The sequence below is a fragment of the Phacochoerus africanus genome, chromosome X, assembly GCF_016906955.1.
Source record: "Phacochoerus africanus isolate WHEZ1 chromosome X, ROS_Pafr_v1, whole genome shotgun sequence".
In the NCBI taxonomy this organism is placed as follows: domain Eukaryota; kingdom Metazoa; phylum Chordata; class Mammalia; order Artiodactyla; family Suidae; genus Phacochoerus; species Phacochoerus africanus.
The window spans coordinates 34374794-34391648 of NC_062560.1; the positions used below are offsets into that span (position 1 = coordinate 34374794).

The window sequence follows — 16855 nt, forward strand, 5'->3', positions numbered from 1 at the left end:
CATTGTAGTTTTGATTTGCATTTCTCTAATAATTAGCGAAGGTGAGCATTTTTTCATGGGCCTATTGGCCATTGGTATATCTTTGGAGAAATAGTAGGATTCATCCCAAGTTCACAAGGATGATTCAACATACACAAATCAATCTATGTCATACACCACATTGACAAAAGAAAAGTCAAAAACCACATGATCATCTCAGTAGATGCAGGAAAAGCATTTAACAAAATCCAACATCAATTCAACATAAAAACTCTTACCACAGTGGGTATAGAGGGAACATAAATTAACAAAAGCCATATATGACAAACATACAGCCAATATAATACTCAATGGAGAAAAGCTGAAAGCCCTCCCATTAAAATCTAGAACAAGAACAGAATGCCCACTCTCACCACTTTTATTCAAAGTAGTATTGGAAGTCATAGTCACAGCACTCAGACAAACAAAAGAAATAAAAGGTATCCAAATTGGAAGAGGAAAGGTAAAATTGTGACTCTATGCAGGTGACATGATACTATATATAGAAAACCCTGAGGACTCTACACAAAAACTACTCGAACTGATAAATGATTTCAGCACAGTAGCAGGATACAAGATTAACATTCAGAAATTTGCATTTCTGTGTAGTAACAAGGAAATATTAGAATAGGAATATAAAATTATAATACCTTTTAAACTTGTACCTCAAAAATTAAATATCAAGGAATAAGCCTAATGAGGTGAAAGACTTATATGCTGAGAATTATAAAACATAAATCAAGGAAATTAAAGAGGATTCAAAGAAATGGAAAGATATTCCATGCTCCTGGATTGGAAGAATTAATATCATCAAAATGACCATACTACCCAAAGCAATCTACAGAATCAATGCAATCCCTATCAAATTACCCATGACATTTTTCACAGAACTACAACAAACAATCCAAAAATTTATATGGAACCATAAAATACCCAGAATTGCCAAAGCAATCCTGAGGAACAAAAACCAAGCAGGAGGCATAACTCTCCCAGACCTCAGACAATATTACAAAGCTGCAGTAATCAAGACAGTGTGGTACTGGTACCAAAACAGACATACGGACCAATGGCACAGAATAGAGAGCCCAGCAGTAAACCAAGACACCTACAGTCAGTTAATCTTCGACAAAGCTGGCAAGAATATAAACTGAGAAAAAGACAGTCTTTTCAGCAAATGGTGCTGGGAAAACTGGACAGCCACATGTAAATCAATGAAACTGGAACACACCTTCACATCATGCACAAAAATAAGCTCAAAATGGCTTAAAGACTTAATCATAAGACAAGACACCATAAAACTTCCAGAAGAGAACATAGGCAAAACATTCTCTGACATCAACCGTACAAATGTTTTCTCAGGTCAGTCTCCTAAGGAAATAGAATAAAAACAAAAAATAAACCAATGGTACCTATAGAACAGATATAGAACAGTTGGAACTCTCATTTGTTAATGGTAGGCATGCAAAATGGTACAGTGGTAGAGGGGCTTTAGAAGACAGTTTGGCAGTATATTACAAAACTAAATATACTCCTAACATGATCCAGCAATCACAAACCCATTTGGTATTTACTCATATGAGTTGAAAATTTATGTCCACACAAAATGTACACATGAATGTTTGTAACAGTCTTACTTATGTTTGCCAAAATGTAGAGGCAACCATGATGTCCTGCAATAGGTGAATGGAGAAATAGTGGTATATCTGTACAATTGGTTATTTTTGTGTGTGTGATAAAAACAAGTGACAGACTGGAGGAAGCTTAAGTGCATGTTGCTTAGTGAAACAAGCCAGTCTGAGAAGGCCATCTCTTCAGCATTCTGGAAAAGATCAGTAGTTGCCACTTCCTTAGAAGGGTTGAGAGGAAGGGATGAATGAGTGGGATACGGGGGATTTGAGGGGCAATGAAAGTTTTCTACATGATACTATAATGGTAGGTAGAAGATATTATACATTTGCAAAAGCCATAGAATATACAACACAGAGAGTGAACCAGAATGTAAACTATGGACTTTAGTTAATAATGGTGTATTATTAATGGCTCATCACTTATAAGTAGTATACCACTTAATGTAGGATGCTTATAGTAGGAGAAACTAAAGAGGATATATGGGAACTCTGTGTACTTGACTCTTATTTTTTTTGTAAACCTAAAAGTGTTTGAAAAATAAAATCTGTTCATTAAAAATGAGTGTGGACTTTAAATCACAATGCTTGTGTTCAAATTCCAGCTGTAGTATTTCAAGCTGATTGACCTTGGGCAAGCTACTAATCTTTCTTATGTTACACTTTCACTTCTTCAAAATGGGGATAATAATAGGACTGACTTCATAGATATGTTTTAGAAAAATGTGTAGTTTTTTAATCTCTATAACAGTGCCTAGCATATAGTAAGTCCTATATAAGCATAAACTACAGTCCTTTAATCCTCACAACAACTAGCACCATTTTACAAGTGAGGTAAATAACATGTTCAAGGCTAAATTCGTAGTAATAGAACAAGTGTTTGAATTGCATTCTGTCCAAAGCCTGTGTTCTTTCCACTATCTACCCTGTCTTTCCATAATGTGTTTGTGAGAATATACCAAACTCCTATGTAAAATAAGAAAGCCGTGTTTATAATAGGACATGAAAGTCTACCTGTAACTTGAGTGACTTTGTGATACTGCAAAATAAAAGAATTGAAAATAGTAAGGTAGGAGCGGCATCAGCAAGATGGCAGAGTAGATGATCCATCTCTTGTATCCCTATTGACACAATTATTTCGAGGCCATTTCAGGAAAAAAGTGCTGTTATGGAAGCTTCGTGATCCTGGTAAGAGACCATGAAACCTTGGTGGAATCCAAAACCAAGGAGGGCCATTTTCAAAAGTCGGGCTCATGCTCAGAAGACAGCTTTGATAACCATGGCCCTGGCTACTGACTGGGAAGCAGCCCCATGCACGGTTACAGCCCCATTTGACTTTGGTCCTGCCATCAGCACTATCTGCCAAGGAATCTGGAAGGAGTCATGCCTGCCCATGCTCTGGGTAACAGGCCCACAGAATTCAGTTCCATCTCTGGACCCTGGAGTGCCCCATGAACCAGCTTCAGTGCCTCTTAGCCACAATTTCTGCCTACTCAGGGACCATGTGGAAGACACACCTGTGCCCACTGACTATGTTCAGTCTGCACATCTGGAAGCAGCTCTATAATCCAGCTCCAGCCTCTCACAGTTGCAGTCTGTCTAGGGGTAGTTCTGCTTGCCCAGGATCATGGTGTTTTAACTACTGATACCCTGTTGAAAGTGATCCTATTTAGAAATAAGGTCTTGACAGATACAATCAAATTAAGATGAGGTCTTGCTGAATTAGAGTGGACCCTGATCCAATATGACTGTTTTCCTTATAAGAAGAGAATGGATAAAAGAGGGAACATCATGCAAAGATGATGGCAGAGACTGGAGCGATTTGTCACAAGCGAAGGAATGCCAAGGATTGCTGAAACAGCAGATGCTGAAAGAGGAATATGGAACACATCTCCCTTGTATTGAGATATCAGGGCCACTGAATTATTTTCATATGTATATTAGCTTCAATTTAAAAGTTAATACCAGTCTTTTATAATTCAGTTTTAGTATAACAATAATTGTAGATTGAGACTGCTAATTTTTGACACTAACAGTTTTTTGTAACAAAATTGAGTATTTTATATATTAAACGTTTAAAGGAAAGTTCATGCTGAGGATATTATAGTGAACAAATATTCTTTAAACGAATGTTTTCAATGAGGTAATAAATGAGTGTTAAAAATGACTTAGGAAGAAAACATGTAAGAAAACTTACCCAAGACGAAAACATTTTAAAGGGGATACAGTTCTATTATTTGCTACATTTTCTTAATTACTTTGAGAAAGTAGTTTAAAAGTTACTATTTTATTGGACATTTAAAAATCATTTGTTTTAACTTTCCATTAAGTTGTTCTATACCACTATCAGATTTAATTCTGTTACTAACACCTAGAATTTATGTTTGGCTTTATATTTATTAGTTTCAAGCTAAAGCACTTTTAATACCTGAAAATGACCTTTCATGTTAGAAAACTAACTCCTGGTTAATATGATATTTGCACCTCTGTGTTGCAGGTACGATTTCATTTTCTGTTAAATGCAAACTGCGAGTTGATTATCAGGAAGACTCAGATCAAGCTCAATATGGAGATATACCCTTCTTTGAGAAATCATTTTCAAAACCATCCAACAAGTTTTATGAGTTAAAACCAGGTAAATTTATTGTTATGGAGAATTTCATGATCAATTTCCATGGGCTGTCATTATTCGCTTATAAATCAGTAGATACTCTACATTCATAATATGTATACAAAAATGTATATTTCATATATCTGTAAGAATTGTATTATTTCAGGATTAACGTCATAAACTTTATCTTCTGGATTTGTACAGCTTTTAAAATTAATAGAGTATAATATATCAGCTTGAAAGTTGCCTACTCTTTTATAAGTGAAAAACTTTACATATATTTCTGTTATTAAAAAATTTCAGTATATTTCTGATAAAATGTTAATGAGTGTATTTTAACAATATAATGTGTTCTCCTTACTTTAGGCAATAATAGCAATCTTCTTTTAAGCAAAAGAAAGTAAATGCTATTGTTTCCCCTTTCATATGAAGTGGTTAAACATCCTGTCTTTTCAGTAGAAATTCAAATGAAAATGAGATTATGGAGAGTTGGAATAGACAAGCCAGATTTCCTAGAGAATGGGTGAATGAGTTCTCTTATGGGTGAGCAGCAGGGACAGCAGAGGGCAATAGGGAAGAGTGGGTCAATAGGGACAAAATTCTGGAGTTAGAGGTATACCGAAGAAGAAATCTTTGTTATTGTTGTTATTCTCCTTTTAGGGCTGCACCCTCGGCATGAGTAAGTTTCCAGGCTAGGGTCTAATCAGAGCTGTAGCTGCTGTCCTACCACAGCCACACCAACTCGGGATCCGAGCCGCATCTGTGACCTACACCACAGTTCATGGCAATCGCAGATCCTTAACCCGCTGAGCAAGGCCAGGGATTGAACCAGCATTCTCATGGATCCTAGTCAGATTCGTTTCCACTGAGTCACGACAGGAACTCCCAGAAGAAATATTTATTGAATGAATTTGTGTTTAATCAGGATTCTTCCGAGAAACAGATACCACCATAATATAATACAAGATGATGTCATGTGATGTAGCGTAACATAATACAGCATAATGCAATACAATATAATATAGTACAAAATCTATATTTAAATAGAGACATTTTAAGGAATTGGCTAATGTAACTATGGAGACCGGCAAGTCCAAAATCTGTAGGGTAGAAAATTAGCTAAGAGTTGCTGTTGCAGTTTTGAGTCCAAATTCCCCAGGGCAGAGCAGGCAGGCTATAAGCTCAGGCAGGGTTTCCATGTTTCAGGCTTGATTCAGAATTGCTTCCCCTTCAGGTAACTTCTGTCTTTGCTCTCAGGGCCTCCAACTGATTGGAGCTGGCCCACTCACCTTAAGCAGAGTATTCTTCTTTACTCAGAGTCTAATGATGAAAGTGTTGAAACATTAAAAAAAAGAAAAACCTTCCCAACAACATTTAGATTAGTTTGATTAGATTAATCAAACAACTGGACCCCATGTCCAGCCAAGATGACATATAAAATTAATCATCATAGAATACATAGATAAAAAAGTGATATTCAGGCACTATTTCAAAATCTTTTCGAAAGGGAAGAGCAGTTTGGGCCATTTGGGCCACTGCAACAGTTAACTAACTGGGTTTGAAGTGAAGAGAACATGCTTTTTGTGGTGATGATGGGGATAGAGAAACACCACTGAAGATGGAAAACATTTCAGACACTAGCATTAGATGACTCTCTTAAGAGAGAAGATAGGCATTGATTCCAAAAAATAATATGGTTTGTAACCCGGTTAATGGGCAAATATTATAATAGAAATTTGAAGTGTTGTGACTTTGTTAAATTCACATTTGTTAAGTAGAACACTCAGGTGTTAGGTCGTGAGCCAAGTTTCATCAAAAACCATAAGGGAAAGTGAAATACATAAGTTTATTATTCACAGGTCCTGCAGCAGGTACATGGCATGCCTTGAGGAGATCAAGGAAGGGTACAGATAGTGAGAGAGGCAGGACCCTAGGGCACATGCCTTTATTAGGGTCCTCAGGTGATGTGCTTTGGAATTCCCGGGCTAAGGCCACAATGGTCAATTCAGACCAAAAAAGTGTAGGGTTTCCGTGAGCTTCACAGCTGTCTTATCTAAAAGATGCACAATAGGAAGATACCGGAGGAGGTGGAAGGTGCTTCTCACAAGGGTGATTGAAGGGGTCATGTTAGGAAATTACATTTACTTGTGACTGTGTGGGTTGTTATCTAAGTCAAGGTCATATACTCCCAGGAGGAACTAGATCCCTGTAGGCCACTTGGATACACAAAATAGATGCAGAGGCAGCAATATTCTGGCATCATTTAACTAAACTCTCAACAAGAAAAAATAAAAAAGTCTAGAAGAGTATAATACTTAGCATAGTCTTGAACTTCCTGCTTTTGATGTGACAGCAGGACATTTACATGGCAATGTCTAGTCATTAATTGAATATTTGGAGCTGCAACAATGTGAAAAAGTAATAAAACTCGTTGTAAAGCTTTAGGGTTTTTTCAGTTGAAACTATGCAGGTAAGGCCAAAGAATAAATGATTGTTATAGATGGATTATGCTAAGAGATTAAACCCTCATCAAAATCTAAAGCAGAAAAATCATGAAGGAAAACTGGCTAAGAGTGTTTAGAAGAGTTTGAAAGACAGTCTTGTGAATATTATGTTGTCATGCTAATGGACTAAAATGGAATTATATTTAATTTTTTATAAATCTATGCTACATGATGACAGTTTGTGAGATAGATTGAGAGCTAGGAAGAATGCATTTGCAGCTATCCCTAGTTCCTCAAACAGGCCTTCCTTCCCATATTCCTTCTCAAACAAGATTAACCTTTCCATACTCTGTAATAACTTGGTTTTTTTTCTTACTGATTGCTCAGCAGTACATTTCTTTTCAATTAGGGAAGTTTCAGTTATGCAAAATACGTAAGTAAGTTCTGGAGATCCAATGTACAGCAAGGTAATTACAGTTAACAGGGAGGTAATATATACTCGAAATTTGCTTAGTAGACCTTGTGTGTGTGTATGTATACAGGCTTATTAATTGTGATATAGGTACCACTTTGTTGGGAGAATTTAATAATGGGGGAGTCAGTCCATGTGTGGAAGCAGAATGTATTTGGGAAATCTCCAAACCTTCCTCTTAGTTTTGCTGTGAACCTAAAACTGCAGTAAAAAAAATTATTTTTAAATATGCCATTAGAATTTCGATAGGTTATTACATTGAATATAGATCACTTTGGGTATTATGGACATTTTCAAAGTATTCAGTTAGAAGGTGGATTGGAAGTGTCTTCACCTTCTTCCATGAAAATGGTAAATAACTGTGAGATAATAAATATGTTAATTAGCTTGATTGTGGTGGTGATTTCACAACATATATATATATCAAACCAAGTTGTACACCTTAAATATGTGCAATATTTAATAGTCAGCTGTACTTCAGTAAAGCTGGGACAAAAAAGACATGAAATCAGTTAAACAGGAATTTTTTTAACCTTCCATGTAGGGAAATATGGAAAATAATGGTAACACTCAGTTTTAATGAGAGTCAGGGTAAGAGAGAAAATCTTATACATTATCATGGAAATTTTAATTGATAAGAACTTGAAGAGCACTTTAACAGTATGTTTAAAATGTTTAAGAACTGTTTATCCCCTTTGGTCCAGTAATTTCATTCTGAGAAATTTGTTGGAATAAAACAATTGAAGATATGCACAAATATTTTTAGGTAAGATTGTTCCTTTTATGAGTTGTTATATTGGATAATTGAAACTTAATTTTAATATCTTAAATTTTATGTAAAATGTTTTTGCACATAATTATTTTGCATTTTTATTGAAAAATAATTGTTTCCATGTCTTGGCTATTGTGAATAGTGCTGCAATGAACATGCGAGTGCTTGTGTCTTTTTCAAGGAAAGTTTTGTCTGGATGTATGCCCAAGAGTGGGATTGCTGGGTCATATGGTAGTTCTATGTATAGTTTTCTAAGGTACCTCCATACTGTTCTCCATAGTGGTTGTACCAGCTTACATTCCCACCAACAGTGCAGGAGGGTTCCTTTTCTCCACCCCCCCCCCCACCATTTGTTATTTGTGGACTTATGAATGATGACCATTCTGACTGGTGTGAAGTAGTATCTCATGGTAGTTTTGATTTGCATTTCTCTTATAATCAGTGATGTGGAGCATTTTTTCATGTGCTTGTGGGCCATCTGTATAACGATTACAATTTTTTTTTAAAAAAAGGAAAAATAATTGTTATATATCATTGTATAAGTTCAGGCAAGGTTACCCCACTAGTGCTGACCAGGAAATTGCAGAGTCTATTCCTGCGAGATGTTGGTGGCTTCACCTTGGGCCTATTATTTCTTCCATCTTCTTTTTCTCTTCCCTTCCCCCTCTTTCTTTTCTTCCTCATCTTTCTTTTTTAAACAGTCTGTGTCCCATTTTAGCTTTCTTTGGGCTACATTGCTAGGATCCTCTTTCATACTCCCAAGAAACCAGAAATTTCATGAACTATTCTTGATTTTTTTCCTCTGGCTAGATTTTTATGGTACCGGAAGTGTACCCTTGCAAATTGTCATATCACATTTAGATATTTCTACGTATAATGTGTGAAAACTGTGGCAGTTAGGGAGAAAAGATTGGTTATTTCTTTTGATATATTTGTCCTTAACTTAAAATATTCATATATCTGTGGGGAACTTCATGAGTTACTGGGGCAGGGAGTTTTCACAGCCCATTCTCATGGCCCTGCCATATGGCACTTCTCTTATTGCTTACAAACTGTGATGAAATCAGCTTTTCACCTTTCCCTCCCCTCAGCTCTCTTGACAAATGCATCCATCAGAAAGAGTCTGAAAATAATATCTATTCATGTTTCTCAAATTTTTATGTTAAATGTTACTCTAAAACCTATTAAGATGTGCTTTTTTTTTTCTCTTTTAGATGATCCTATTAGCAATTTACGAATCTGCTATTATCTTGAGATCCATAGTGCTCCTGGACCTCCTTTAAGCACTATTAACGTGAAATGTATTGCTCTGGTAAGAGCCCATTAAATGTTCATAGACTCCTCCTTTTTGGAAACAGTTGGAGCTCTTATTGTACACTTAAATTGCTATTCCTAAAAAATATCCATGTTAAATGAGTGTATTGGGATAAATTGTTTACATTATGGCAATTCTATTTTAAATCTGGTAATATGCTCCTTAAATACTTGTAGAAAACATCTTTTAGTTCTGTGGTACCACAGTGGCTGCACTGATAAGCATTTTACCTGCATGTTTCAAAAGTTACTAGAGCAGACAACCTTAGCCTACATGCTTTCCTCACACGTTTGATAAAAACAGAATTGTGCTCTGTGGACTCTTAGTATTGATTCTTCCCGGTTTCTACAGCAGGCCTTTCACTTTGAAAGGCATCTGGCATAGATTTGGGGTTTTAAATAATAATGACAAAGAATAAGATTGTCTTATGTGAACTATTAAAGAATTGCTAAATCCATGTCCAGGATTATTTGAGAAAGTCAGATATGGAGTCTTGGTTTAAATGAAACATGAGGACAATATTAATTGTTATTAATCATGTTTTAAATTGATTTAATTTATTAGTTATTCTTGGTACTTGTTTATTTAAATCAAATATTTAAACTGATGATGAAAGATGGTTATTTTCATTTTTAAATATGTAGATAGATTTCTTGATAGAATGATTATTTAGAATTTTCAACTTTTGCCCCAGCATAGAAAATAAAAAAAGACTTAAAATACTCTTTCTCTAAATCACTTACTTGCTCACCTGATCTCCAGGTAAATCTCTGTTGAGACATAGGAAATGAATGGTTAAACTATTGAAGTGTGCTCAAATATCACTTACAAAGCTTTCTCTTCTATATAGAAAATTATTTAATATGATGACAAGAGGATCATTTCACTCAGTGAGAGTGTCCCATTTCTGTGACCCTGTTATCACTGCAGAATAAAATCTTTTTTTAAAGATTTTTATTTTTAAAATTTTTTTTTTGTCTTTTGTCTTTTGTTGTTGTTGTTGTTGTTGTTGCTATTTCTTGGGCCGCTCCCGCGGCATATGGAGGTTCCCAGGCTAGGGGTTGAATCGGAGCTGTAGCCACCGGCCTACGCCACAGCCACAGCAACGCGGGATCCGAGCCGCATCTGCCACCTACACCACAGCTCACAGCAACGCCGGATCATTAACCCACTGAGCAAGGGCAGGGACCGAACCCGCAACCTCATGGTTCCTAGTGGGATTCGTTAACCACTGCACCACGACGGGAACTCTGTATTTTTTAAAATTTTTTTAGGGCTGCAGGTATAGCAAATAGAAGTCCCCAGGATAGGGGTCAAATTGGAGCTGCAGCTGCCGGCCTACGCCACAGCCACAGCAATGCCAGATCTGAGCCTTGTCTGCGACCTACACTGCAGCTCATGTCAACACCAGATCCGTAACCCATTGCAGGGGTTGAACGTGCATTTTTGTAGATACTAGTTGGGTTCATTTCCATTGATTTTTTTTTTATTTTTAATCCATAAAAACTGACCTGAGGAAGTTCCTGAGTCAGGGATTAGACCTTTGCTACATCAGTTACCTGGGCCACTGCAGTGACAATGCTGGATCCTTAACCTGCTGTACCACGGGAGAACTTCTTTTAAAGATTATTTTTAAATGACACAACTTTAATTATGAAACCATTTGCTCTGGAAAATGATTACTAGATTAACAGTGTTGAGGAGGAAGACATTTTCCTCAAACTTTCTAGATTCTTCTCTCTGGTCTAAGTAAATTGACACAATATATATTAACAGTGTTGCCAAAACTTGACCTCTGTCCACCAGTGCCGAATAGAAACATGGAGACATAGTTTTGGGTAAAGGAGAAAAAGTAGCTTATGTTGCTTTGCCAGGCAAAGGAGCCCACAGCAGGCTAATGCCTTAAAGATGGCGCCCTCCAGTGGAGAGAATTGCAGGGAGTTTTATAGTATAAAAGAGAAAACAAGATTTCTGGATAAGAATCAGGGTTGAAGGCAAATATGCATTCTTCTTTCTTTGGATTCTTTAGTCATTGAAGTTGGTGTCATGAGATCTCAGCATGATCCTGGTGGTCTTCTGGGTTATCATATCTCGGTTTTACCTAAAATAAGAATACTAGCGAAAAGGGCATATTGGTCAAAGATTAGGGCAATTTAGGAAAGTCCCTAAAAGAACATCATGTGCTCATAATCTTTGACCTACAGACAGTTGTGCTCAGGGTGCCTGATCTGTAGCTCAGAGATGATTGTTTAGGGTACCGTTAAGCCAGGGAGAAGCACGTGATAGGTATTTAATTTTAATTTTAAGCTATTTAATTTTAAATTAATCATTTCTAAAAGAAGCGTAAGAAATGTAGCTTTTCTTTTAGGTGTCTGAGATACCTGCATCAACAGGAGAAAAATCACACAAAAGTTTAATAACACGTATACATTGGAGAGACCCAGAAAAACTGAGTAACTTGCCATTTGGCCCAAATGGGCACCTTAAATACCATCTTTAGCTGTAGACAAAAGAGGATGTTGGGGGGGAGTGTTTTGGGACTTTTCAGAAGAGGAAGAAATTCACATAAAGATGGAGAAGTATGGTAAATAAATCTTTGCCTTGCCAAGCAGAGACAGTGGGACACAGAGAGGAATTTTAGCATACAGACTTTACTAGGTTCCTCCCTGTTTCCACACCTAGTTCACACTGGTCTGTGGTGACAGCTCCCCTCCTAGGACAGGTCCTCTCTGTATTCTTTCAGGCAATTAGGGGGAAGGTCAGCATTTCTTTTTTTGGCTTTGAGTATATTCAGTTTGAAATAATCCCTGTCGACTTAAAAAAAATGCACAACCTGAAAGCTGAGAGTTAAGTTTTATTTGGGGTAAAATGGAGACAACATCTTAGGTAGCCCCGAGAAACTGCTCTGAGGTGGTGAGGGAGGAGCTAGGATATTTGGGAGTTTTTGCCACAAAGGGCAGGGAGCAGGAGCAAAAGAGGCCCGGGCTCCCTGAAATCAGTCCTTTGATATGCACATCAGCTATCAGGGCCAGCATCCTGAGTTTTCACAGCCTGCAGGACTCACCAGCTCTCACCCTTAGAGGTGACTGCATTTACAGAGGACCGTGACATTCTTTATCCTTAACTACAGACCAGGCTGAATTACCACCCAAGGAGAAAAAGGGGAATATCAGGATATGATAAAGGTGAGGGGGAGATGCCTGCAGCCATGCACACATTTTACAAAAGTTTGTTGCACATCTCCCGAAGATTACCTCTAGTCCCAAGGAGCAGACATCACCAGGAAGGATTTTAGTGTTTTTCTAGATATGAGGAGATGCAAGAATTGGGCACATAAAATCTCCTCCTAAAAATATCTGACTATCTGAAGACCTGGTCTTCCAGTTTTCCCAGAGCACAGAGGGCCTCACTCCTGATATTCACCCTGAGCTATGCTCAGGGGGTGTTGTGGGTCGGCAGCTGCAGTGGCTCATAATTTAATCCATGTGGAGGCTGATGGCAAGTGCCAAACTTCAGTTCACAGGGTCAAAGCACGCAAATCTGCTCTTTGTTTGTTGAAGTATAATTGACCTACAACACTATGTTAGTTCTTGGTGTACGGCTAGGGTTTCAGTATTTTTATACATTACAAAATGATCACCACTCTTGGAAATTTTAACATGTAATAGCTACTATTCCATTTTCTTTGAGACATACAGAACCCAAGCATCTCTTGTGTATCAAATAGTTGGGCTGTGGGAGAATGATGAGTGTAATCTACTGTCTTCACATTGATAGTCGATAATGCCAATATAAGCAATAAACTGAAAACAAATCTTAAGTGTATGAACAAAACCTTATATGCTTTAAGTTTTAGATCATTTGTAGCCTTCATAGTATTTGTTATGTACTCAGTGACAATTGCATGGCACTTTCTTTACTTTTTTATTTTTGAACAATTCTTTACTTTTTTCGTTCTATAAATAACTTTCAATTAAATGCATTATATTGTTAATGTTGAGGCCCAGAAATCTCTCCACAAGCTACTAATAGAGGAGCGTAGTTAAAAACACTGTCAGTCCACTTGGTGTCAAATATAACAGCATATGTGACTTGCCAGCTATTTCCAAGAAGTATTTACTTTGAAATTTTAGCCTCCATCCTATGAAAACTATATTTTGAGTATTCATTTTGTTATGTATTTTCTTCTTGTCTTCATACATATTTTTATATTCTTTATTTTTTTCTGTGTGAAAGATAATAATCATGAGTATTTATACATGCTATTGAAATTTTTCTTCCTCATGAAATGTTGAAGTAGCAAAAATTAGCATTCTCCTTTGAATTTATCTTGACAAGTTGTGCAAAATTCTTAAATAGGGTGTTTTTAAAAATCTCATGCCCTATTTTATATCAATATATATAGCTATGCTATGTAATATATATAGATAATTATTTCTTTATCTAGAAAGAGAGCGAACCTATCTTAAATAACTAAGCAGGAGGTACTTCCAAGCAGTTTGTGACTGTAATTAGATTTATTTCTATTTGTCACTGCTTTTCACAGTTTTTTTTTCCTCTTCAAGGTCATGGGAAATATCTGAATACACATGAACAGACCTATAGACTCTACAGGATTTTCCGGCTTTTTCACAGCTCTGCAGTACTTATCAGTGCATCCTTACCCCACATCACCCCCACTCTGGCATTAGCACCCACCTTGATTGCACCTCTGCATTCTGTATTCCTTGGGTTCAATATGCCTTGGGTTCTGTATGTCTCAAGTTTATGATGAAGTTCTGGAAATAGGGCACAGGGAGGCATAACTTGAATAAGTACAGTGACATGCACATGATAGTAGCAGAGGAATGACAAGGCTGTTTGTAGTTTGCACCTATCTACCTGGTCTAATTGAGTTGTGATCTTTTTGTGCTTGTAGAGTCGGGTGATATTTATCACTTGTGAATTGTGTGGTACACTTCAAACTACCCTTTGGTACAGTTTTTTTTATTGACTTGGCAATATTTTCAAATTGAATATGATTAAAATGGAAGGTTTCCTCAATATGCATTATTTAAATTAATATTATTGTGGTTTGGGACCTCAGAAATAATCCTCTTATAATGAACTTATGATGATCTTCTAGGAGAGGCTATGGTGAAAAATACTTTCTGCTAGCGCATATTGAATTGTCATTGACTCAGGCTTTGATGGGCAACAACGACAACAAAGATCTATATTTACTCTGACCCAGTGAGAATACGAAAGGATGAAGTTTTCAATACAAATACTCAGTGAATTAAATTTTTCCTATTCAGAGAAGGTGTAAACTAGGAACCAAATCATAAACTTTACACAGTGCCTTTCTCCCACCTGAGGCAACTGTTCTTTCCAAATAACTTTCATAAAAGAGGGCAGCCTGGGTGAACTTAAGATTTTTAAACTCCTCCTGAGTCAGATTCTATCAGTATTTTGCTGTATTATTTAGTTCACAGTTGTGATTATTCAGAATATCAGACATATCAACAACTAGATTTATATACAAACACTAAAGCTTCTTATAAATTGCATGTTTTATTCTCTAATGAATATTTATTGTCCCCAGTGTCCCTGGCACTGATCTAGATGTTGAGGAAAGTGATGAACCATACAAACAAAACCCCTGTTTGCATGGAGCTAACATTTCAGTGGCATCAGACAGAAAACAAAAATAAAATTGAAATGGGATTTTATTTTATTCTTATTTTTGCGTTTTTAGGGCTGCACCCGTGGCAAATGGAAGTTCCCAGGCTAGGGGTCAAATCAGAGCCATAGCCGCTGGCCCACAGCCACAGTAGTGCCAGATCTGAGCCACATCTGCAACCTATACCACAGCTAATGGCAATGCCAGATCCCCAACCCACTGAGGAAGGCCAGGGATCAAACCCGCATCCTCACGGATACTAGTTGGGTTCATTACCAACTAGGATTAGCTACTACAGGAACTCCAAAATGGGATATTTATTGTGAGGTTTGTTATCCTAGATTTTCAAGTAAAGACACAAACCTGATAACTATAGATAATTCTTTCTTCATGCTAAGGTTTTCTTTTGCCAGTTATTTAGGACTTACTAAATGTATAAGTTAAGGCATCTCTAGCTGATATAACAAACTCCAAATTTTCAATGGTTTAACACAGTCAACTTTTTAGTAATTGTAATAGTCTGGTGCCTTTGTTCCTGATTAGTGGCTGGTATCCTCCCTGTTGCAATCCAGGGAGTCAGGCTCTTTTTGTATTGTGGTTCCATCCTCCTTTAGGGATTCAAAGTTTCTAGCATATAGGTAGAGAAAGAAAAAAGAGAGAAGGGAATTTCACAGGTGGTATAGAAGTGACACATATCACTTCCACTGACATACTAATGGAGTGAACTAGTCACACGGCTATGCCTGGGTGCAGGAGAGTCTGGGAAATGTAACATCTGGTTGGACAATTGCTACCCAACAATATCTTTATACCACGGAGAGGGGCACAGAATTTTGCTGAAGAGGTGATATTTTTGTCATGTCCAGGGAGATGGCCCACTTTCTAGCCTTTGTATGCTATGACCAGAACGTAAAGAGAGTAAAGGTGTTTTCCTTGAGGAGTTCACCGTGGCAGTTTAAGGCCCGTTGGATTTTGGTGAGTTTCCTGCCAACGGATTGGACCATGGGTGAAGGGAAAATGGTTATAGTGAAAGCGGTGAACTTTCACTGACACATGATAAGTAAACATGGATCAAAATGGATTCTACTCTGTGAAAGGAGACTGCATTTGGGCTATTTTAAAAGAATCTGCCTCCAGGTACATTTTGCCAGAGTGAGAGAAACCCAGAAGAAAGCGTCTACATGAGGATAATGCTAGAAAGAGTAACAGAGAGGGACCTAGAAAGCCAGCTAGAGGAGATCAACCAGCGTCACTTCAATGAATGCCCTGTGTTCTTTCACTTCTCATCCCATTTACATCCTGTTACCTGAAGGAGCCATATTAGCACAGCGATTGTAGGAGAGGAAGTCAAAACAGGGGGTTGGAAAGAACAGATCGTGTCTTCCTTCTTCTTCACAAGCAGTCTGAAAAATCACAAGATAGTCCTGGAAGTGGGGCTGAGGTACCAGGAAGGGAAATCAGGAAAAGTATTCATTGGATGTGAGATGAAAGTCTTGACCCATCCTAGTAATAGAGAGAAACTTTTCAGATTACACTCCTCTGAACTTAGTCCATCTGGTGAACCCATTACCATGATGATAAGTGGCCAAGATGAATTTATTTATTTATTTATTATAATTTTTTTATTTTCCCACTGTACAGCAAGGGGGTCAGGTTATCCTTACATGTATACATTACAATTACATTTTTTCCCCCACCCTTTGTTCTGTTGCAACATGAGTATCTAGACAAAGTTCTCAATGCTACTCAGCAGGATCTCCTTGTAAATCTATTCTAAGTTGTGTCTGATAAGCCCAAGCTCCCGATCCCTCTGGCCAAGATGAATTTAGACAGTGATAATTTTACAAATAAAAATAGTGCAGCATTTCATTGAGGATGGCATGGAGACCAAAGGAGTGCACCCAGATAGAGAGACTAACAAATGCACAAGCCCCTG

At 37.3% G+C, this 16855-nt stretch overlaps 1 protein-coding gene across 1 annotated transcript in view; it reads left to right on the forward strand.

The window, feature by feature from the left end:
* Positions 1–16855, forward strand: part of CFAP47 (cilia and flagella associated protein 47) — a 443526-nt gene that overhangs the window by 306014 nt on the left and 120657 nt on the right. The window contains exons 52-53 of the mRNA XM_047764176.1: positions 4141–4278; positions 9157–9254. Of these exons, the coding sequence (XP_047620132.1) occupies positions 4141–4278; positions 9157–9254 (236 nt within the window). The remainder of the gene's footprint in view (positions 1–4140; positions 4279–9156; positions 9255–16855) is intronic.